We start from the raw sequence: 23095 nt of genomic DNA, 5'->3' as shown, positions 1-23095 counted from the left end.
GGGTGGCGCGCTTTGTGAAGTGGAGGAGGTTCAGGGTGGGTCACCGAAGTTGAAGTTGCGGCTGACGCTTGCATCACCTGTGCAGGCCCCCTAGGTTTCCTTTTGGGCGGCGTTTCTTTCCAGGCGCTGGCGTGGCGTTTTATCGTCATCATCTTATCTGGCGCCCATGTGCACTATAAGGACGGGTTTGTGCGTTACGCATGCTTATTGTGCGCTACGCATGCGTCTGGGACTGGACGCATGCGTGCCAGAACGCATGAAGCATGAGGGGCGGGGGGCAAGGTCGGGCGCACAGCCGTGCGTACAAGCACGCATGCGGGCCGCATGCAGGCGCATGCGCACCGACCTGACGCAAGCACGGCTTCCTGTAAGTCACGACATAGTCGTAGACAGCAAGCACGGCTTGCTCGCTCGTAGGGTCGCGTGATCGCCGGACGCGGCACTCCAACACTTCAACAGCGTCAGACCCTGCTATATGATGCAATGTGTATATCAAAATGAACAGTATAAGTAGGCTAGCAGGCCTTGCGAAGTATTCACTCGGACATAGTGCTAGACTTTTAGTCTTTAGACGGTCGGGCCTAAACGAGTGAACGCATGTGTATATATGGTATGCTGTACTATCTGGGCGTCGCACCAAGCAACCAGCATGGAGGCTGCACCTGACAAGGCGGGTTGTGTGGCTGGCGTGTAGAGGGCTGGCCACTGCCGCTGCCGCGCACTGCTCGCAAGGCCGGGGACTGCAAGGTAGGGCGGCGGTGGCGCCAGTGAGCGCAACGGCGGTGCTGCGGCGGTGGCCCCCCACATGCCATGGCTGCCGTCGTCGCCAGCACTAACGTTCGACGCGTGCTGCCCCCCGCCGGCGTCACCCCCGCGCCTGCACCATCAGCTGCGCCGTCGCATCAGGCGACGAGACAGCACTGGCGTGGGCTTGGGCGTTTGACGTTGGGGCAGCGGGCTGGCCGCTGCCGCTACTCACATTCCCGGGGACTGCGAGGTAGCTCAAGGCAGTGGATAGGTGCAGTTGTGGCTGCGACGATGCTTGTCCGCAGCAGCAGCCGCGGCAGGGGCTATGGTCGCAGACGCCGTATCACGGTGCTTTTAAGCGCCTAAAGTCCTGTGTTATGAGTTTGAGGATTGCACAGCACCGAGCCCCGACCACAAAGCGTTTCCCCGGCTGTCCCGTGAAAGGCGCTAGGCACGAGCGGCGGTGCGTGTGCCTGAGAGCTTTACCCCGTATCCAGCCCAGGGCATAAGGTGTTCCCCCGGCTGTCCCTGATAAGGCGTTGGGCGTGAGCGGCGGTGCGTGTGCCTGAGAGCTTTACCCCGTATCCAGCCCAGTGCACAAGGCGTTCCCCCGGCTGTCCCTGATAAGGCGTTGGGTGTGAGCGGCGGTGCGTGTGCCTGAGAGCTTTACCCCGTATCCAGCCCAGGGCACAAGGCGTTCCCCCGGCTTTCCTTCAGACGGCCTTGGGCGTGAGTGGCGGTGAGAGCAATGCCCCGTATCCAGCCCTGGGCATAATGTGTTCCCCCGGCTGTCCCTGATAAGGCATTGGGCGTGAGCGGCGGTGCGTGTGCCTGAGAGCTTTACCCCGTATCCAGCCCTGGGCATAATGTGTTCCCCCGGCTGTCCCTGATAAGGCGTTGGGCGTGAGCGGTGGTGCGTGTGCCTGAGAGCTTTACCCCGTATCCAGCCCAGGGCAAAAGGCGTTCCCCCGGCTGTCCCTGATAAGGCGTTGGGCGTGAGCGGTGGTGCGTGTGCCTGAGAGCTTTACCCCGTATCCAGCACGAGGCACAAGACGTTCCCCCGGCTGTCCCTGATAAGGCGTTGGGCGTGAGCGGCGGTGTGTGTGCCTGAGAGCTTTACCCCGTATCCAGCCCAGGGCACAAGGCGTTCCCCCAACTGTCCCTGATAAGGGGTTGGGTGTGAGCGGCGGTGTGTGTGCCTGAGAGCTTTACCCCGTATCCAGCCCAGGGCACAAAGCGTTCCCCCGGCTTTCCTTCAGACGGCGTTGGGCGTGAGCGGCGATGCGTGTGCCTGAGAGCTTTACCCCGTATCCAGCCCAGGGCACAAGGCGTTCCCCCGGCTTTCCTTCAGATGGCGTTGGGCGTGAGCGGCGGTGCGTGTGCCTGAGAGCTTTACCCCGTATCTAGCACGAGGCACAAGACGTTTTCCCGGCTTTTCCTGCTGCGGCACTGGGCGTGAGCGGCGGTGCTTGTGCCTGAGAGCAGTGCCCCGTATCCAGCCCCGAGCACAAGGCGCAGGGCTCCTATCTTAATGTCTCCAGACATTAATTGGCCATTTTGGCCGTTTCCTAGACATTCCTCCCGGGGGCTAATGTCTGGGGCGAGACTTTGTTGGCCCGGGTTTGGGGCGGGTTTTGTCTCAATTCCTATGGAGAAGCCCCCAAACCGCCATGTGCCCAGACAAAAGACGGCGGCCACCCGGCCGTTTTTGTCTGGAGCTAGACATTACCCCCAAAACAAGATACGACCCCTGACAAGGCGTTCCCCGGCTGTCGGCGTTGGGCATCAGCTGAGGCGCGTGCGCAGAGAAGGCCCCGTGTGCGTTCATATTAATCCCCCTTTCAACACCGCACATGGCAAGACAAGCAAGTATCAAGTATGCGGCCAACCAAGTTTAAGTGTTGCATGGGGCACTGCTTCCAAACTCTTTGCGGCACTTCCTTCTTTGCCAGTTCAATTTTTATATACTGTATCCTTCTATGCATATCACACATTACTAAAGACTACAGACACGTCAAGGTGTCAGTATGTAGAGACCCGCAAACAGTACTCTGCCACTCGGCAGAGGACGCCCTCGCCCTGCTATGTTTGCTTTTAAGGCCCAGTCTCCACTAGTAACGCTATGTGGCGCACAGGTGCGCCTTGCAGCGGCTATAACGCTGGGTTGTTGCAGGGGTGGTGACGTCGTTGACCGAGCGCAATATTTATCGCCCACCTTCAATTCGTTCAGGTTCAGGCTCAACAAAAGCATTTCAAAAGGCTACAGAGCCATCACGCGTGGCGCAGGTGAGGCGGGGGTACCATCCGCGCGACTTGGTTGCTAGCTTCCGAGGCTGTCAGCTGAGAGCATGCGCATGCTAAGGTGTCTGTATAATGGCACCGTACAAGCCTGTCATCAGTTCATGCTCAGTTCTCAGTCCTGGTATTACCCTCCCGCCCTCCCTCAGGACTCCGGCCGCACGAAGGGCCACCCGTGCGGACCACCCCTGGGTGGGCTAGACGTGGCGCACTCACACGTTAACCCCAACAGGCAAGTCTATGTCCAGATATTATTTCGCTATTGCTGAAGTAAGCACTGCATGAGTAGCGTGTCTGCAGCTGAACATGGGGGGAAAGGTACCTTGCGTCTTACCCTCTGATATACCTGGTTTTGTGGTTTGGTTCCTGACCGAATCGTCCTGAACACTATGCAGGCTTACGAAGGGCAGCACGGGTGTGGCTAGCTGTGGACTGGAGCGCTGGCACCGGCAGCATGCGGAGTCTGCGGTGGCACTGTGCAGCAGGTCGGACGTTGTGGTTGAGGTCGTGTGTGTTTGGCAAGACTTAGTATGGGTCCACCTGTGCCGCTTATGCCTTGGCGGGTGGCGTTTGGTTGTTCCGCGGAAGTGGCTACATGCACATCCGTGGCTAGCTACGGACTGGAGTGCCGGCACCGGCAGCATGCAGAGTCTGCGGTAGCACTGTGCAGCAGGTCGGACGTTGTGGTTGTCATTGTGTGTTTGGCAAGACTTTAGTATGGGCACACCTCTGCCGCTTATGCCTTGGCGGGTGGCATTTGGTTGTTACCCGGAAGCGGCTACATACGCATCTGTATTCATGTTACGGTAGGGCACGTTCGGTGAGCGAGGAGGTCGATGGGTGACAGGGCATGTGGAGCGGGCAGACTTCCTTTCCAGGGTGTGCGATGGCGGACTAAAAGCCTAAGGAGAGGCTGGTGGATGGAGGCGGACTCACGCCTTCAGAGAAACAGGCCGAATCCTCGTTTACACTGGACGCGCGGCACGTGCCGTTGCATGAACTATAACACAAATGAGCAGTTGAGGGAATTGGCTTCGTGTGCCCCACGTGTGCGTGCATGCATGCGGGTGGGAAGCGTGCAGTTGGGGGCAGCTGCTTGCGTTAGGTAACGCACATGCGTCCCGCATGCGCCATGGCATGCGTAGTACTTCACGCAACCGGCATATGTGCTTCAAGCATGCGTATGGCATGCGTTCGGGACGCATGCGTACATCCAGAAAGAGTCGCTGCGGCCGCTAGCCAACACCAGCATGCGTTAGGTAACGCATGCTCTGGTAGCGCACGCATGCGTATGGGCGGGCACCGCATGCGTACAGCACATGCTTTTCACGCGTTAAGCGTGCGTTTGGGCCATGCGGCACGCATGCTAACGCATGCTCTAACACATGGACCCGTCGTTATAGTGGTGTTTTAGCTCTGGCTGGCGTCGCAGCGCCTGGGCGGCTGTGGGCCTTCCTGCACAGCGCGTCTTGCAGCGGGCTGGAGCCCGCTTAGTCAGCGCCACATCTGGCCCGTTTAGTTTTCTGCTTGTGTCTCCTCTGCCGGTTCTCCTGGGGTGTTGCTTAAGCAACCGACTTGTGGGGTGGGGTGGGTTTGGGCGGGGCGAGTGCGTAGCGCTGGTGTTTTCTCTTCTGGCGCACGGTGGTGGTGGTTCTTGCGGTTAGGCTGTGGTGTAGGTTGGTGCTTGGGTTAAGTCTGGCGGTGTTTTTGTGCAACCCCTCCCGGGGGGCGGGGGGGCCAGCCTCCTGCTCTGTCTGCCGGGTCGGGGTGGGGTGGAGTGGGATTGGTGGTTGCTGGCGTTTTCGAGGTGTTTGCTTTCTGTTCTCTTCTCTTCTCTTCTTGCCCTTTCAGGGTTCTGGTCTCGGGGACCAGGCTGCTTTCAGGCAGCAGGGGGGCAGCGCGTCTGCCCCTGTTCAACCTTGTAAGGATGATTCCTCAAAAAAAAAACCAAGCGCCGCCAGGCCGGCAACCCTGGAAGACGCTCACCCGGGCGCTGCTTACCCATGTGCGCCCGGACTCTGCCACCACGTGGGCGTGGGTGTACAGCGACGCGCCGGCGCCAGCGGGGCTGCCTGCCCGGCTGGCGGCCGCGGTCGGCCACGTGCGGAGCGCGGGCGTGGAACAGCATCCGCCGCAGCCAGCCACTCAGCCGCCAGCAGCGCCACCACAGTGGCGGGTTAGCCTGGACCAGCTGTGGGTGGCTAACGCTGCGGGGGCTGTGTCCTACGTCCATTACACGGGGCGGCTCTTGGAGCCTGGGCCTGGCGTGCTGCCCCCGGCGGTGGATGGGGCATGGCAGCCTGCCTGTGTGCTGCAGCACCGCAAGCCGCGGCACCTGTGGACCTTTGAAGAGCGGGCGGCGTACGATGCAGCATCACCAGGGGAACGGGCGGGGGCGTGGCCTCGGGCGCCGTACTTCCTGGCGCCGGAGGCTGGGGTGGTGGTGCACCCGGAGCACTGCCGGATTGCGGGTGTCAGCTTGGCGGACTACACGGTGCGGGACGTGCGGCGGGCCATCACCGCGGCTAACCCGGCCGCACCTCTGGCTCCGGCCCGCCCCGCAGCCATGCCGTGCCCGGCGCCAGCACAGCAGGCGGGGAGTCCGGGGACCCAGCCGGCGGCACAGTCGCGGCTGGCGGAGCGGGAGGCGGAGTGGCAGCGTGCAGCGGCGCATCTGACCACCACGGCGGCGCAGCACTTCCACAATAACCCGGTGGCTCTGGACCCCTGGCTCCACCGCACCTCCGCGGCAGCCGGGCTGCAGAACACGCCGGCGAGAGAGCTGCAGTCGTATGCGTCCCCGTCCCAGCAGTCGGGTGAGGGGCCGCGGCGGTCCGGGCGGCTGCAGGAGCAGGCGGCGGGCGGGGCGGGGCCTAGCACGGGGCCTGCCACGGCGGCGGCGGCAGCAGCGGTGGCGGTGGCGGGCGACCCTCGCACGCCGCCCCCGGATGCGTCCCTTCTGCGGGGTACGTACGTGGCGGAGGCTGTGGGACAGCCACGCCAGTCGGGGGGCAAAGGTGCTGGTGTACCGGCTGCAACATGCTTACCTGCCTTGCGGGCTGTACCGGGCGGGCAAGGGCATTCGGCCACGGGTGACCACGGGGTGCGGGGGGTTGGGGGCGCACTGTCCTCACCCCGCCTGCGGGCCACCTGGCCCGCGGGCGTGGGCCAGCCTGACACACATCTTCCTGGAGTGTCCAGCTTATGTGCAGGCAAGGACGTGGCTACAGCAGCTGTGGGCCTGCGTTGCGCCCCAGGCAGCGGAGCCACCAGTGACGGACGCGGGCTTCATGCTGGGGGACCGCATGGGTGTGTGGGCCTCAGGCCCGCGGGGGGCGGGCGCGCTGCTGTGGAGCACTTTGCGGGCCACCTTCTTGTACGCCGTCTGGTGTGCGTACTGGTCCCGCGAGCCTGCTAAGCAGACGTCGGAGCATGTGGTTCGGGAGGTGGTCAGCGAGCTGCGCAGGGTGATGCAGCTGCGTTTCACTGCCGCCACGCTAACCCCTGAAACCCTGTCGGCTCTGCCCACTCAGCTTCTCACCGCACAGCTCAAGGCGGCTAAGCTGGCGCACTTTGTTGCCATCTGGACGGCGGGTGGCGCGCTTTGTGAAGTGGAGGAGGTTCAGGGTGGGTCACCAAAGTTGAACTTGTGGCTGACGCTTGCATCACCTGTGCAGGCCCCCTAGGTTTCCTTTTGGGCGGCATTTCTTTCTTTCCAGGTGCTGGCGTGGCATGATATCGTCATCAGCTTATCTGGCGCCCATGTGTTTTAGCTCTGGCTGGCGTCGCAGCGCCTGGGCGGCTGTGGGCCTTCCTGCACAGCGCGTCTTGCGGCGGGCTGGAGCCCGCGTAGTCAGCGCCACATCTGGCCCGTTTAGTTTTCTGCTTGTGTCTCCTCTGCCGGTTCTCCTGGGGTGTTGCTTAAGCAACCGACTTGTGGGGGTGGGGTGGGTTTGGGCGGGGCGAGTGCGTAGCGCTGGTGTTTTCTCTTCTGGCGCGCGGTGGTGGTGGTTCTTGCGGTTAGGCTGTGGTGTAGGTTGGTGCTTGGGTTAGGTCTGGCGGTGTTTTTTGTGCAACCCCTCCCGGGGGGCGGGGGGGCCAGCCTCCTGCTCTGTCTGCCGGGTCGGGGTGGGATGGGGTGGGATTGGTGGTTGGTGGCGGTTTTCGAGGTGTTTGCTTTCTGTTCTCTTCTCTTTTCTTCTCTTCTTGCCCTATCAGGGTTCTGGTCTCGGGGACCAGGCTGCTTTCAGGCAGCAGGGGGGCAGCGCGTCTGCCCCTGTTCAACCTTGTAAGGATGATTCCTCAAAAAAAAAACCAAGCGCCGCCAGGCCGGCAACCCTGGAAGACGCTCACCCGGGCGCTGCTTACCCATGTGCGCCCGGACTCTGCCACCACGTGGGCGTGGGTGTACAGCGACGCGCCGGCGCCAGCGGGGCTGCCTGCCCGGCTGGCGGCCGCGGTCGGCCACGTGCGGAGCGCGGGCGTGGAACAGCATCCGCCGCAGCCAGCCACTCAGCCGCCAGCAGCGCCACCACAGTGGCGGGTTAGCCTGGACCAGCTGTGGGTGGCTAACGCTGCGGGGGCTGTGTCCTACGTCCATTACACGGGGCGGCTCTTGGAGCCTGGGCCTGGCGTGCTGCCCCCGGCGGTGGATGGGGCATGGCAGCCTGCCTGTGTGCTGCAGCACCGCAAGCCGCGGCACCTGTGGACCTTTGAAGAGCGGGCGGCGTACGATGCAGCATCACCAGGGGAACGGGCGGGGGCGTGGCCTCGGGCGCCGTACTTCCTGGCGCCGGAGGCTGGGGTGGTGGTGCACCCGGAGCACTGCCGGATTGCGGGTGTCAGCTTGGCGGACTACACGGTGCGGGACGTGCGGCGGGCCATCACCGCGGCTAACCCGGCCGCACCTCTGGCTCCGGCCCGCCCCGCAGCCATGCCGTGCCCGGCGCCAGCACAGCAGGCGGGGAGTCCGGGGACCCAGCCGGCGGCACAGTCGCGGCTGGCGGAGCGGGAGGCGGAGTGGCAGCGTGCAGCGGCGCATCTGACCACCACGGCGGCGCAGCACTTCCACAATAACCCGGTGGCTCTGGACCCCTGGCTCCACCGCACCTCCGCGGCAGCCGGGCTGCAGAACACGCCGGCGAGAGAGCTGCAGTCGTATGCGTCCCCGTCCCAGCAGTCGGGTGAGGGGCCGCGGCGGTCCGGGCGGCTGCAGGAGCAGGCGGCGGGCGGGGCGGGGCCTAGCACGGGGCCTGCCACGGCGGCGGCGGCAGCAGCGGTGGCGGTGGCGGGCGACCCTCGCACGCCGCCCCCGGATGCGTCCCTTCTGCGGGGTACGTACGTGGCGGAGGCTGTGGGACAGCCACGCCAGTCGGGGGGCAAAGGTGCTGGTGTACCGGCTGCAACATGCTTACCTGCCTTGCGGGCTGTACCGGGCGGGCAAGGGCATTCGGCCACGGGTGACCACGGGGTGCGGGGGGTTGGGGGCGCACTGTCCTCACCCCGCCTGCGGGCCACCTGGCCCGCGGGCGTGGGCCAGCCTGACACACATCTTCCTGGAGTGTCCAGCTTATGTGCAGGCAAGGACGTGGCTACAGCAGCTGTGGGCCTGCGTTGCGCCCCAGGCAGCGGAGCCACCAGTGACGGACGCGGGCTTCATGCTGGGGGACCGCATGGGTGTGTGGGCCTCAGGCCCGCGGGGGGCGGGCGCGCTGCTGTGGAGCACTTTGCGGGCCACCTTCTTGTACGCCGTCTGGTGTGCGTACTGGTCCCGCGAGCCTGCTAAGCAGACGTCGGAGCATGTGGTTCGGGAGGTGGTCAGCGAGCTGCGCAGGGTGATGCAGCTGCGTTTCACTGCCGCCACGCTAACCCCTGAAACCCTGTCGGCTCTGCCCACTCAGCTTCTCACCGCACAGCTCAAGGCGGCTAAGCTGGCGCACTTTGTTGCCATCTGGACGGCGGGTGGCGCGCTTTGTGAAGTGGAGGAGGTTCAGGGTGGGTCACCAAAGTTGAACTTGTGGCTGACGCTTGCATCACCTGTGCAGGCCCCCTAGGTTTCCTTTTGGGCGGCATTTCTTTCTTTCCAGGTGCTGGCGTGGCATGATATCGTCATCAGCTTATCTGGCGCCCATGTGTTTTAGCTCTGGCTGGCGTCGCAGCGCCTGGGCGGCTGTGGGCCTTCCTGCACAGCGCGTCTTGCGGCGGGCTGGAGCCCGCGTAGTCAGCGCCACATCTGGCCCGTTTAGTTTTCTGCTTGTGTCTCCTCTGCCGGTTCTCCTGGGGTGTTGCTTAAGCAACCGACTTGTGGGGGTGGGGTGGGTTTGGGCGGGGCGAGTGCGTAGCGCTGGTGTTTTCTCTTCTGGCGCGCGGTGGTGGTGGTTCTTGCGGTTAGGCTGTGGTGTAGGTTGGTGCTTGGGTTAGGTCTGGCGGTGTTTTTTGTGCAACCCCTCCCGGGGGGCGGGGGGGCCAGCCTCCTGCTCTGTCTGCCGGGTCGGGGTGGGATGGGGTGGGATTGGTGGTTGGTGGCGGTTTTCGAGGTGTTTGCTTTCTGTTCTCTTCTCTTTTCTTCTCTTCTTGCCCTATCAGGGTTCTGGTCTCGGGGACCAGGCTGCTTTCAGGCAGCAGGGGGGCAGCGTGTCTGCCCCTGTTCAACCTTGTAAGGATGATTCCTCAAAAAAAGGCCGATGCAGGGCCGGCTGGCGCGCAGCAGCAGCCCAGTGGGGCTCCCGCGCCACAGCCGCCCTTTGATCAGCGGGCAGCTGCTAGGCAGGAGCAGAAGCTGCAAGTTGTGATGCGGCGGTACTTGGCCGATTTGGCGGAACTCACTCTCCAGCAGCAACGGCGGGTACAGCAACAGCAGCAGCAGGAGCAGCAGGAGCAGCAGCCGCCCAGGCCCCGGCCCCGGACCGGCTCCCGGTTTGGGGTCCTGGCCACGCTGGGGGGACAGGACGGGGCGGGCGATGGCGCGGCCACGGCGGCGTCCGGGCGTGGGCGACGGGTGCAACCAGCCGCGCACGCACCACAGCCGCCGCTGCAGCAACAGCCCAGCTCCAAAGGGCGCTGTGGCCCCGCCCAGCTCCCGCAGCAGAGGGCAGGGCGCTTGGGCGGCGGGCTGCCTCCCCCGCAGGACGGTGATAGCGCGCCGCCGCACGTGCCCACTGGGCGGCCGGCCGGGGGACAGCAGGCTGGTGGGGGCAGCGGGTCGGGGCGCCAGGGTGGAGGAGCGGGGCGGGCAGTGCCCCAGGCGCCGCCCCAGGCGGGGCCGCCACTGCAGATGTCACAACCGGCGGGTGGTGGTAAGGACAGGGGCAGGGGCCTGGGCGCGCCGGCTGGGGTTTCGGCCGACACGGCTGGGCGCGCTGGTGGGGGTGCGGGCAGTGAGGCGGAGTACGGGGCCGTTTGCCTTTTTTTTTTTGAGGGATCATCCTTACAAGGTTGAACAGGGGCAGACGCGCTGCCCCCCTGCTGCCTGAAGACAGCCTGGTCCCCGAGACCAGAACCCTGACAGGGCAAGAAGAGAAGAAAAGAGAAGAAAACAGAAAGCAAGCACCTCGAAACCGCCACCAACCACCCCCATCCATCCCACCCTACCCCACCCCACCCCGACCCGGCAGACAGAGCAGGAGGCTGGCCCCCCCGCCCCCCGGGAGGGGTTGCACAAAAACACCGCCAGACCTAACCCAAGCACCAACCTACACCACAGCCTAACCGCAAGAACCACCACCACCGCGCGCCAGAAGAGAAAACACCAGCGCTACGCACTCGCCCCGCCCAAACCCACCCCACCCCCACAAGTCGGTTGCTTAAGCAACACCCCAGGAGAACCGGCAGAGGAGACACAAGCAGAAGACTAAACGGGCCAGATGTGGCGCTGACTAAGTGGGCTCCAGCCCGCTGCAAGACGCGCTGTGCAGGAAGTCCCACAGCCGCCCAGGCGCTGCGACGCCAGCCAGAGCTAAAACACAAGGGCGCCAGATAAGCTGATGACGATAGTACACCACGCCAGCGCTTGGAAAGAAACGCCGCCCAAAAGGAAACCTAGGGGGCCTGCACAGGTGATGCAAGCGTCAGCCGCAAGTTCAACTTCGGTGACCCACCCTGAACCTCCTCCACTTCACAAAGCGCGCCACCCGCCGTCCAGATGGCAACAAAGTGCTCCAGCTTAGCCGCCTTAAGCTGCGCGGTGAGAAGCTGTGTGGGCAGAGCCGACAGGGTTTCAGGGGTTAGCGTGGCGGCAGTGAAACGCAGCTGCATCACCCTGCGCAGCTCGCTGACCACCTCCCGAACCACATGCTCCGACGTCTGCTTAGCAGGCTCGCGGGACCAGTACGCACACCAGACGGCGTACAAGAAAGTGACCCGCAAAGTGCTCCACAGCAGCGCGCCCGCCCCCCGCGGGCCTGAGGCCCACATACCCATGCGGTCCCCCAGCATGAAGCCCGCGTCCGTCACTGGCGGCGCCGCTGCCTGGGGCGCAACGCAGGCCCACAGCTGCTGCAGCCACGTCCTCGCCTGCGCATAAGCTGGACACTCCAGGAAGATGTGCGTCAGGCTGGCCCACGCCTGCGGGCCAGGTGGCCCGCAGGCGGGGTGAGGACAGTGCGCCCCCAACCCCCCGCACCCCGTGGTCACCCGTGGACGAATTCCCTTGCCCGCCCGGTACAGCCCGCAAGGCAGGTAAGCATGTTGTAGCCGGTACACCAGCACCTTAGCCCCCCGACTAGCGTGACTGTCCCACAGCCTCCGCCACGTACCCCGCAGAAGGGACGCATCCGGGGGCGGCATGCGAGGGTCGCCCTCCACCGCCGCCGCTGCTGCCGCCGCCGCCGTGGCAGGCCCCGTGCTAGGTTCCGCCCCGCCCGCCGCCTGCTCCTGCAGCCGTGCGGAACGCCCCGGCCCCTCAACCGAGTGCTGGAACGGGGACGCATACGACTGCAGTTCTCTCGCCGGCGTGTTCTGCAGCCCGGCTGCCGCAGAGGTGCGGTGGAGCCAGGGGTCCAGAGCCACCGGGTTATTGTTGAAGTGCTGCGCCGCCGTGGTGGTCAGCTGCGCCGCTGCACGCTGCCACTCCGCCTCCCGCTCCGCCAGCCGCGACTGTGCCGCCGGCTGGGTCCCCGAACCCCCCGCCTGCTGTGCTGGCGCCGGGCACGGCATGGCTGCGGGGCGGGCCGGAGCCGGAGGTGCGGCCGGGTTAGCCGCGGTGATGGCCCGCCGCACGTCCCGCACCGTGTAGTCCGCCAAGCTGACACCCGCAATCCGGCAGCGCTCTGGGTGCACCACCACCCCAGCCTCCGGCGCCAGGAAGTACGGCGCCCGAGGCCACGCCCCCGCCCGTTCCATCCCCTGGTGATGCTGCATCGTACGCCGCCCGCTCTTCAAAGGTCCACAGGTGCCGCGGCTTGCGATGCTGCAGCACACAGGCAGGCTGCCACGCCCCATCCACCGCCGGGGGCAGCACGCCAGGTCCAGGCTCCAAGAGCCGCCCCGTGTAGTGGACGTAGGACACAGCCCCCGCAGCATTAGCCACCCACAGCTGGTCCAGGCTAACCCGCCACTGTGGCGGCGCCGCTGGCGGCTGAGTGGCTGGCTGCGGCGGATGCTGTTCCACACCCGCGCTCCGCACGTGGCCGACTGCGGCCGCCAGCTGGGCAGGCAGCCCCGCTGGCGCTGGCGCGTCGCTGTACACCCACGCCCACGTGGTGGCGGAGTCCGGGCGCACATGGGTAAGCAGCGCCCGGGTGAGCGTCTTCCAGGGTTGCCGGCCTGGCTGGGCAAGGAGGGCGAAAGTCTTAGCTTGCAGGGCAGACAGGAACGCAGGCAGGTCGACGTGGTTGACACCCCCATCCTTGTACGGCAGGCAGGCCGTTTCCCGCTTGGGCAGCAGGAGCGGGTTCCCGTGCGACACCAGGCTGGCATCCTCAGCGTGCATGGAGCGCGCAGCAAAGTGGTCCACCAGGTCGGTGAGTTCCTTCAGCTGCGCAGGCGACGGGTTGAGGAAGCTGAAGTGGTAGGCCAGCTTTGCCGCCAGCACCTGCCAAGGCGAGGCCCATGGCCTTGCCCTTGTCCGGATGGACACGGGCGTTGGACGCGCGGCAGAACAGCTGTACTGCCGCCATCAGGACCGGCCCGTCCACTGCCGGGTCGCGCGCCGTGAGGGTCGTGTCGTCAGCGTGGTGGGCAGCAGGCGGCGCCTGCTCGCCGCTGGGTAACAGGGGCGTGCGCAGTGCCCCTTGCTCCACCTGCCGCCGCAGAAAGGACGTCAGTGGCTGCATCTGGATGACCCACAGGGGTGGTGAGGCGGTGCTGCCCTGCGGCAAGCCGTTCAGCACTGGGAAGGCGTCAGAGAGCATCCCGTTCACACACACCACTATAAGGACGGGTTTGTGCGTTATGGCATGCGTTAGCATGCGTTAAGCATGGAAATTCCGCATGCGGCAAGCACGAAAAGTGCGTGCGGTACGCAGGAGGAAGCACACCGCTCGCATGCGTCAAGGACAAGCACCTACGTTAGCTAACGCATGGTAGTTGCCAGGACTTGCCGCGCCGCTCCCCTCTGGCTGGCACGCATGCGTATGCATGCTTAGCATACGCACGATTAAGCACAAATAAAGCAAAAATGCCGGTTGCTTAGAGCTCTACGCATGGTCTCACGCATGCGGCACGCCTGTGCTTTACCTAAAGCAAGCTGCCACCCGGCGCTGTGTGCGTCCCACCCGATACTGTGCAGGTCCCGCACGGCACATAAAATGGGGCACATGAGGCACCTGAAGCTCTCTTGATGTGTTACAGTTCATGCATCTGCGCTCCGACACGTGCCCCTCGTACTGTCGTGGTGTGCCAAAATGGTGCAAGTCCGCACGGCTCTCCCGCCCGCTCCGTCCACACGACCCGCAACCCACCACGTGCTGCACGCACACATTCTGCAAGGCCTACCATTGCTACACAACACTAAACGTACAGACCAGGCATACTCAGGGTCTCGAGGCAAGTGTGAAGGCAACCGATACGGATCCCCTGCCAGCACTACACCCAGCCACCCGCCGATCACACCATAACACCATGCGCGCACAGCGCCGCCTGCCAATTCCGCTGCCGCCACCTGAAGTCTGCCGCTTGCCGCTAGCCGCCTCCGTACTTGAGCTCGGCCTGCATGGTGTTTGGGGTACGTTGGTCAGTGCATGGTGGCACGGTGTCGTGCAGGGCAGGGCCTAGACCGCATTCGGTCCCCTAGAACTAACTTCCCACGTACGTCATTCAAATCCTATCATTCATCCTATTATGAGTTGTGTAGCAACTTCCGATCAAACTTGCCTGGTGAGGGTTAGAAGGGCCACGCATTTACGCGCGCTACACCCCGAGTCGAATTCCAGTGCCGGACCTGAGGAGACAAGGGGAGGGGGAGGGGCGGAGCTTCACACTCTGAATCTCTGCTTATGCTCTTACAACTTCGTCCATACTGCGCATGGATGCTCAGCCCTGAATTTGTTGTCGCTTGTTGACCCCCTGAAATGGCTGTCGCTATGTGTCCTGACCTGCCTCACCTGGCACTGTTGATTCCAGACTTGGTCTCTGATGCTTGATTTACATCCTGTAACAGCAGCGTCAAGACCTGGCTTAGTTGTAGACCCGGTCAACGAGGGTCCGACACCCCCTGCGACAGCGCAGCCCAGCCCCAGCACCAGCAGCTCATAAAATACCTTCCAAAGATTGATGCCAGGGCTTAGCAGGACTTGAAGACTCGCCCTGTAGACTTGAGCGCAACTTTGAAAGCAATTCCATGGCCGACTGGCAGAGGACCACGAAGTCTCTACATGGTGCTGAACGATAGGTATGTAGCTACATGTGACAAAGACAGGTTGCTTGAAGAGTGAAGAACTGAACTCGAATTATATGAGCCCCATGCAGCCCCATGCAACAAGGAACCCGCTCCATGCTGGGTCTTGATTTGCTGTGCATGCTCCGGCTTAAGTTAATCTACAGCAGGCCGGTACGTCAGTCTTCAGCGCCGGTCCGGGCACGGGTCTCGCCTCCGCCTGCGCCTCCGCGGCTTGTGCTTAGGGAACCACCTGAAGCTGGATACCGGCTTTCTCGGCTTCGCATGGTTCGTCTTTACAGCTTTCTCAATAACGGGGAAAGCCTCATATGCACACGCACCTCCGCTCATGCCCACCGCCGCATGAAGGAAGGCCGGGGGAGGCCTGGTGCGCCGGGCTGGATACGGTGTAGGGCTCACATGCACACGCACCCTCCGCTCACGCCCACCGCCGCATGAAGGAAGGCCGGGGGAGGCCTGGTGCGCCAGGCTGGATACGGTGTAGGGCTCCCATGCACACGCACCTCCGCTCATGCCCACCGCCGCATGAAGGAAGGCCGGGGGAACGCCTGGTGCGCCAGGCTGGATACGGTGTAAGGCTCCCATGCACACGCACCTCCGCTCATGCCCACCGCCGCATGAAGACACGCCGGGGGAACGCCTGGTGCGCCAGGCTAGATACGGTGTAAGGCTCCCATGCACACGCACCTCCGCTCATGCCCACCGCCCCATGAAGTCACGCCGGGGGAACGCCTGGTGCGCCAGGCTGGATACGGTGTAAGGCTCCCATGCACACGCACCTCCGCTCATGCCCACCGCCGCATGAAGACACGCCGGGGGAACGCCTGGTGCGCCAGGCTAGATACGGTGTAAGGCTCACATGCACACGCACCTCCGCTCATGCCCACCGCCGCATGAAAACACGCCGGGGGAACGCCTGGTGCGCCGGGCTGGATACGGTGTAGGGCTCCCATGCACACGCACCTCCGCTCATGCCCACCGCCCCATGAAGTCACGCCGGGGGAACGCCTGGTGCGCCGGGCTGGATACGGTGTAGGGCTCCCATGCACACGCACCTCCGCTCATGCCCACCGCCGCATGAAGACACGCCGGGGGAACGCCTGGTGCGCCAGGCTGGATACGGTGTAAGGCTCCCATGCACACGCACCTCCGCTCATGCCCACCGCCGCATGAAGACACGCCGGGGGAACGCCTGGTGCGCCAGGCTGGATACGGTGTAGGGCTCCCATGCACACGCACCTCCGCTCATGCCCACCGCCGCATGAAGACACGCCGGGGGAACGCCTGGTGCGCCGGGCTGGATACGGTGTAGAGCTCCCATGCACACGCACCTCCGCTCACGCCCACCGCCGCATGAAGACACGCCGGGGGAACGCCTGGTGCGCCGGGCTAGATACGGTGTAAGGCTCCCATGCACACGCACCTCCGCTCATGCCCACCGCCGCATGAAGACACGCCGGGGGAACGCCTGGTGCGCCAGGCTGGATACGGTGTAGAGCTCCCATGCACACGCACCTCCGCTCATGCCCACCGCCGCATGAAGACACGCCGGGGGAACGCCTGGTGCGCCGGGCTGGATACGGTGTAGGGCTCCCATGCACACGCACCTCCGCTCATGCCCACCGCCGCATGAAGACACGCCGGGGGAACGCCTGGTGCGCCGGGCTGGATACGGTGTAGGGCTCCCATGCACACGCACCTCCGCTCATGCCCACCGCCGCATAAAGTCACGCCGGGGGAACGCCAGGTGCGCCAGGCTGGATACGGTGTAGAGCTCCCATGCACACGCACCCTCCGCTCACGCCCACCGCCGCATGAAGACACGCCGGGGGAACGCCTGGTGCGCCGGGCTGGATACGGTGTAGGGCTCCCATGCACACGCACCTCCGCTCATGCCCACCGCCGCATGAAGACACGCCGCGGGAACGCCTGGTGCGCCGGGCTGGATACGGTGTAGGGCTCCCATGCACACGCACCTCCGCTCATGCCCACCGCCGCATGAAGACACGGAACGCCTGGTGCGCCGGGCTGGATACGGGGTAAGGCTTACATGCACACACGGTCACCGTGGTTCTGCCCGACACTGTCAATAAAGGTGCTGACAAGCACCAGTTTGGTTTCGGCTCCATCGCGGCTGCTTGGAACAGTCACCGCCACGCACCGCCGCAACCCCGGCCGCTCCCGTTTACCCCGCCCATGCCTCCCGCTCCCGTGCAGATCCCGGGCTGATAGCAGCGCGCAGCAGCGGCACTCGCCAGCCTTCCTCCCCACCAGCGGCCGCGCAACCGGTGACTGCTGGCCATGGGCAGCCGCGGCAGCCACAGCCTCTGCCGCGGCTGCTTGGAACAGTCACCGCCACGCACCGCCGCAACCCCGGTCGCTCCCGTTTACCCCGCCCATGCCTCCCGCTCCCGTGCAGATTCCGGGCTGATAGCAGCGCGCAGCAGCGGCACTCGCCAGCCATCCTCCCACCCAGCGGCCGCGCAACCGGTGACTGCTGGCCATGCGCAGCCGCGGCAGCCACAGCCTCTGCCGCGGCTGCTTGGAACAGTCACCGCCACGCGCCGCCGGCGCTCCCCCCGTTTACCCTGCTCATGCCTCCCGCTCCCGTGCAGGTCCCGGGCTGATAGCAGCGCGCAGCAGCGGCAGTCGCCAGCCTTCTTCCCCACCAGCGGCCGCGCAACCGGTGACTGCTGGCCATGGGCAGCCGCGGCAGCCACAGCCTCTGCCGCGGCTGCTTGGAACAGTCACCGCCACGCACCGCCGCAACCCCGGCCGCTCCCCCTGCTCATGCCTCCCGCTCCCGTGCAGGTCCCGGGCTGATAGCAGCGCGCAGCAGCGGCAGTCGCCAGCCTTCTTCCCCACCAGCGGCCGCGCAACCGGTGACTGTTGGCCATGGGCAGCCGCGGCAGCCACAGCTGCTGCCGCGGCTGCTTGGAACAGTCACCGCCACGCACCGCCGCAACCCCGGCCGCTCCCCCCGTTTACCCTGCTCATGCCTCCCGCTCCCGTGCAGATTCCGGGCTGATAGCAGCGCGCAGCAGCGGCACTCGCCAGCCTTCCTCCCCACCAGCGGCCGCGCAACCGGTGACTGCTGGCCATGCGCAGCCGCGGCAGCCACAGCCTCTGCCGCGGCTGCTTGGAACAGTCACCGCCACGCGCCGCCGCAACCCCGGCCGCTCCCCCCGTTTACCCTGCTCATGCCTCCCGCTCCCGTGCAGGTCCCGGGCTGATAGCAGCGCGCAGCAGCGGCACTCGCCAGCCTTCTTCCCCACCAGCGGCCGTGTGGTATGTTGGGATTGGGACGTGGGTCACCTGCGCCTGCGCTTCGTGTGTGTGTATGCGCCCACGGCCGTGGCGGACAAGCCTGCTTTCTTTGCCGGGCTGCATCCCCACCTGGCCACGGACAGGGTGCTTGTTGTCGGTGGGGACTGGAACTGTGTCACCGATGCCAGTCAGGAGGCGGCCCCTAGCCCGTCACGTGCTGCAGGTGCCCCGCAACTTGCCAGCCTCCTCGCCCAGTTCAGTCTGGTGGACCCTTGGGCGAGCAAGCGTGGCGGCGCCAAGGGCTACACGCATCCGGCCACACCCAAGCCGGCCACTCCCGCACGCCTGGATCGGTGGTATGTCAGTGCCACCGCGGCGCTGTGGGTGGTGGATGTCGCACGCACGTATGGGGCGCCTGGGGACCACAACGGTGTGCTGCTCACCCTGGCCTTGCCCGACCTGCCACATGCGCACCGGGAGCAGTGGCGCTTCCCCACGTACCTGCTGTTTCACCCCTCGCTGCGTTTGGAGCTCGAGCAGTGCTTTTTTTTTTGAGGAATCATCAGTGCTTGGAGGCGCACGTTGCCGCAAATCCCGTGGCCAGTACAGGTGACGGCGCTTGCACGCAATGGGAGGCGGACAAGTTCTTCTTGCGGGAGGCCGCCACCAGCATCCACCGTCGGCATGCACGCCAGACCCGGGATGGGCTGCATGGCGTGGTGCTGGCCGCAGACACGGCCGCTGCCCTGGCCGACCGGCCGGGTGCCAGCGCCGCGCAGCGTCAGGCTGCGGCCATGGCCAACTTGGCGGTGCGGGAGGAGCGGGCAGCTGCCGCAGCGGCCAGCCACAATGCCCGCGCTGCACTGATGGAGGAGCATGGGGAGCGGGGCACTCGCTGGTTCCATCGGCAGGCTGACGAGCCAGCAGCCGGCGCGCAGGAGCCCATCACGCACTTGAAGGTGCCGGGGCAACCGGCGCCTGTGGCGCTCACGGGGCCGGGCACGCGCAACACTGTCTCCGCAGCCGCCACAGCCATGTACAGCAGCGCCAGCCCCACCGGCCTGTTCCGCGTGCAGCCGGTCTGTACGGCGTCGCAGCAACAGCTTCTGGCGGCCATTGACCGCAAGGTTCCGGCGGATCTGCACGCCGCCGCAGAGGGGTCCGGTGACGGCGCCCTCAGTGATGCCGAGCTGATGGCAGCGCTGGCTGGCTCCGCCAATGGTAAAGCACCTGGGTCGGACGGGGTTCCGTACGAGGTGTACAAGGTCTTCTGGGCGCTGCTGGGTCCGCGCTTGTGTGCTGCTGCTGCCGCTGCCTTTGCTGCCGCTGCAGACGCCCACGATGGCGGCGAAATGGCGGCGGCGCTGCCTGCTTCCTGGCGGGAGGGCATCATTACGCTCATCTACAAGGGCAAAAGCCTGGACCGCGCCGACCTGGCGTCCTACCGGCCCATCACGCTGCTCAACTGCGACTTCAAGATGGTGTCCAAGGCCGTCAGCGCCCGCCTGCAGCCCGCCCTGGATGCAGTTGTGGATGAGCTGCAGACCGCGTTCATCACCGGCCGCTGGATTGGAGACAACGCGCTGTACCTCCAAGGCCTGATTGAATGGATGCGCCTGGACGTGGGCGCGGACGGCACGCCACGGCAGGGTGGTGCGCTGTACTTCTTGGACATTGAAAAGGCGTATGACCGGGTGCACCGGCAGTGGCTGTATGCGTCCGCGGAGGGACTTGGGTTTGGGCCGCGCATGCTGCGCTGGATCCGCCTGCTCACTGCCAACGGCTCTGCCCGCGTGTGTGTGAACGGGATGCTCTCTGACGCCTTCCCAGTGCTGAACGGCTTGCCGCAGGGCAGCACCGCCTCACCACCCCTGTGGGTCATCCAGATGCAGCCACTGACGTCCTTTCTGCGGCGGCAGGTGGAGCAAGGGGCACTGCGCACGCCCCTGTTACCCAGTGGCGAGCAGGCGCCACCGGCTGCCCACCACGCTGACGACACGACCCTCACGGCGCGCGACCCGGCGGTGGACGGGCCGGTCCTGATGGCGGCAGTACAGCTGTTCTGCCGCGCGTCCAACGCCCGTGTCCATCCGGACAAGAGCAAGGCCATGGGCCTTGGCAGGTTTGCGCACCTGACGGGCCCTTGCCCACACACGGGGGTGCCGTTTACCACTGGCGCCGTGACGCACCTGGGTGTGCCCCTGTCGTGGGACTCTGATGCGGCTGCAGCTGACTTGTACACCCGGCGGGCTCGCGGCATGGCGTTTGTGGCGCGTCTGTGGGCTGCCCTGTCTCTGACTCTCGTTGGCCGTGTGCACATTGCGAAGCAGGTGTTGGCGGCGAAGCTGGCCTACCACTTCAGCTTCCTCAACCCGTCGCCTGCGCAGCTGAAGGACCTCACCGCCCTGGTGGACCACTTTGCTGCGCGCTCCATGCACGCTGAGGACGCCAGCCTGGTGTCGCACGGGAACCCGCTCCTGCTGCCAAAGCGGGAAACGGCCTGTCTGCCGTACAAGGATGGGGGTGTCAACCACGTCGACCTGCCTGCGTTCCTGTCTGCCCTGCAAGCTAAGACCTTCGCCCTCCTTGCCCAGCCAGGCCGGCAACCCTGGAAGATGCTCACCCGGGCGCTGCTTACCCATGTGCGCCCGGACTCTGCCACCACGTGGGCGTGGGTGTACAGCGACGCGCCGGCGCCAGCGGGGCTGCCTGCCCGGCTGGCGGCCGCGGTCGGCCACGTGCGGAGCGCGGGCGTGGAACAGCATCCGCCGCAGCCAGCCACTCAGCCGCCAGCAGCGCCACCACAGTGGCGGGTTAGCCTGGACCAGCTGTGGGTGGCTAACGCTGCGGGGGCTGTGTCCTACGTCCATTACACGGGGCGGCTCTTGGAGCCTGGGCCTGGCGTGCTGCCCCCGGCGGTGGATGGGGCGTGGCAGCCTGCCTGTGTGCTGCAGCATCGCAAGCCGCGGCACCTGTGGACCTTTGAAGAGCGGGCGGCGTACGATGCAGCATTACCAGGGGACCGGGCGGGGGCGTGGCCTCGGGCGCCGTACTTCCTGGCGCCGGAGGCTGGGGTGGTAGTGCACCCGGAGCACTGCCGGATTGCGGGTGTCAGCTTAGCGGACTACACGGTGCGGGACGTGCGGCGGGCCATCACCGCGGCCAACCCGGCCGCACCTCCGGCTCCGGCCCGCCCCGCAGCCATGCCGTGCCCGGCGCCAACACAGCAGGCGGGGGCTTCGGGGCCCCAGCCGGTGGCACAGTCGCGGCTGGCGGAGCGGGAGGCGGAGTGGCAGCGTGCAGCGGCGCAGCTGACCACCACGGCGGCGCAGCACTTCCACAATAACCCGGTGGCTCTGGACCCCTGGCTCCACCGCACCTCCGCGGCAGCCGGGCTGCAGAACACGCCGGCGAGAGAACTGCAGTCGTATGCGTCCCCGTCCCAGCAGTCAGGTGAGGGGCCGCGGCGGTCCGCGCGGCTGCAGGAGCAGGCGGCGGGAGGGGCGGGACCTAGCACTGGGCCTGCCACGGCGGCGGCGGCAGCAGCGGCGGCGGTGGAGGGCGACCCTCGCATGCCGCCCCCGGATGCGTCCCTTCTGTGGGGTACGTGGCGGAGGCTGTGGGACAGCCACGCCAGTCGGGGGGCAAAGGTGCTTGTGTACCGGCTGCAACATGCTTACCTGCCTTGCGGGCTGTACAGGGCGGGCAAGGGCATTCGTCCACGGGTGACCACGGGGTGCGGGGGGTTGGGGGCGCACTGTCCTCACCCCGCCTGCGGGCCACCTGGTCCGCGGGCGTGGGCCAGCCTGACGCACATCTTCCTGGAGTGTCCAGCTTATGCGCAGGCGAGGACGTGGCTGCAGCAGCTGTGGGCCTGCCTTGCGCCCCAGGCAGCGGCGCCACCAGTGATGGACGCGGGCTTCATGCTGGGGGACCGCATGGGTATGTGGGCCTCAGGCCCGCGGGGGGCGGGCGCGCTGCTGTGGAGCACTTTGCGGGCCACCTTCTTGTACGCCGTCTGGTGTGCGTACTGGTCCCGCGAGCCTGCTAAGCAGACGTCGGAGCATGTGGTTCGGGAGGTGGTCAGCGAGCTGCGCAGGGTGATGCAGCTGCGTTTCACTGCCGCCACGCTAACCCCTGAAACCCTGTCGGCTCTGCCCACACAGCTTCTCACCGCACAGCTCAAGGCGGCTAAGCTGGCGCACTTTGTTGCCATCTGGACGGCGGGTGGCACGTTCTGTGAAGTGGAGGAGGTTCAGGGTGGGTCACCGAAGTTGAACTTGCGGCTGACGCTTGCATCACCTGTGCAGGCCCCCTAGGTTTCCTTTTGGGCGGCGTTTCTTTCCAGGCGCTGGCGTGGCGTTTATCGTCATCAGCTTATCTGGCGCCCATGTGTTTTAGCTCTGGCTGGCGTCGCAGCGCCTGGGCGGCTGTGGGACTTCCTGCACAGCGCGTCTTGCAGCGGGCTGGAGCCCGCTTAGTCAGTGCCACATCTGGCCCGTTTAGTTTTCTGCTTGTGTCTCCTCTGCCGGTTCTCCTGGGGTGTTGCTTAAGCAACCGACTTGTGGGGGTGGGGTGGGTTTGGGCGGGGCGAGTGCGTAGCGCTGGTGTTTTCTTTTCTGGCGCGCGGTGGTGGTGGTTCTTGCGGTTAGGCTGTGGTGTAGTTTGGTGCTTGGGTTAGGTCTGGCGGTGTTTTTGTGCAACCCCTCCCGGGGGGCGGGGGGGCCAGCCTCCTGCTCTGTCTGCCGGGTCGGGGTGGGGTGGGGTGGGATGGATGGGGGTGGTTGGTGGCGGTTTTCGAGGTGTTTGCTTTCTGTTTTCTTTTTTTTTTTGAGGAATCATCCTTACAAGGTTGAACAGGGGCAGACGCGCTGCCCCCCTGCTGCCTGAAAGCAGCCTGGTCCCCGAGACCAGAACCCTGACAGGGTTCTTCTCTTTTCTTCTCTTCTT

At 65.5% G+C, this 23095-nt stretch overlaps 2 protein-coding genes across 2 annotated transcripts in view; one reads left to right on the top strand and one right to left on the bottom strand.

Moving 5' to 3' along the window:
• Positions 1-16890: 16890 nt before the first annotated feature.
• Positions 16891-22976, top strand: CHLRE_25g756247v5 (uncharacterized protein). The gene is made up of 8 exons (XM_043072964.1): positions 16891-16917; positions 17494-17624; positions 17690-17760; positions 17895-18000; positions 18100-18302; positions 18755-21598; positions 21980-22405; positions 22547-22976. The coding sequence occupies exons 2-8, from the start codon at positions 17578-17580 to the stop codon at positions 22624-22626; spliced, it is 3777 nt and encodes a 1258-aa protein (XP_042914106.1). The 5' UTR covers positions 16891-16917; positions 17494-17577; the 3' UTR covers positions 22627-22976.
• Position 22977: 1 nt separating this feature from the next.
• CHLRE_25g756197v5 (uncharacterized protein) overlaps positions 22978-23095 on the bottom strand; it is a 4583-nt gene continuing 4465 nt past the window's right edge. Inside the window, exon 5 of the mRNA XM_043072963.1 lies at positions 22978-23095. This exon is cut by the window's right edge and continues 159 nt beyond it. The gene's annotated coding sequence lies outside the window, so the exon portion shown is untranslated.

The sequence above is a fragment of the Chlamydomonas reinhardtii genome, assembly GCF_000002595.2.
Source record: "Chlamydomonas reinhardtii strain CC-503 cw92 mt+ unplaced genomic scaffold scaffold_25, whole genome shotgun sequence".
Taxonomy (NCBI): domain Eukaryota; kingdom Viridiplantae; phylum Chlorophyta; class Chlorophyceae; order Chlamydomonadales; family Chlamydomonadaceae; genus Chlamydomonas; species Chlamydomonas reinhardtii.
This window is presented reverse-complemented; position numbering and strand designations above follow the sequence as displayed.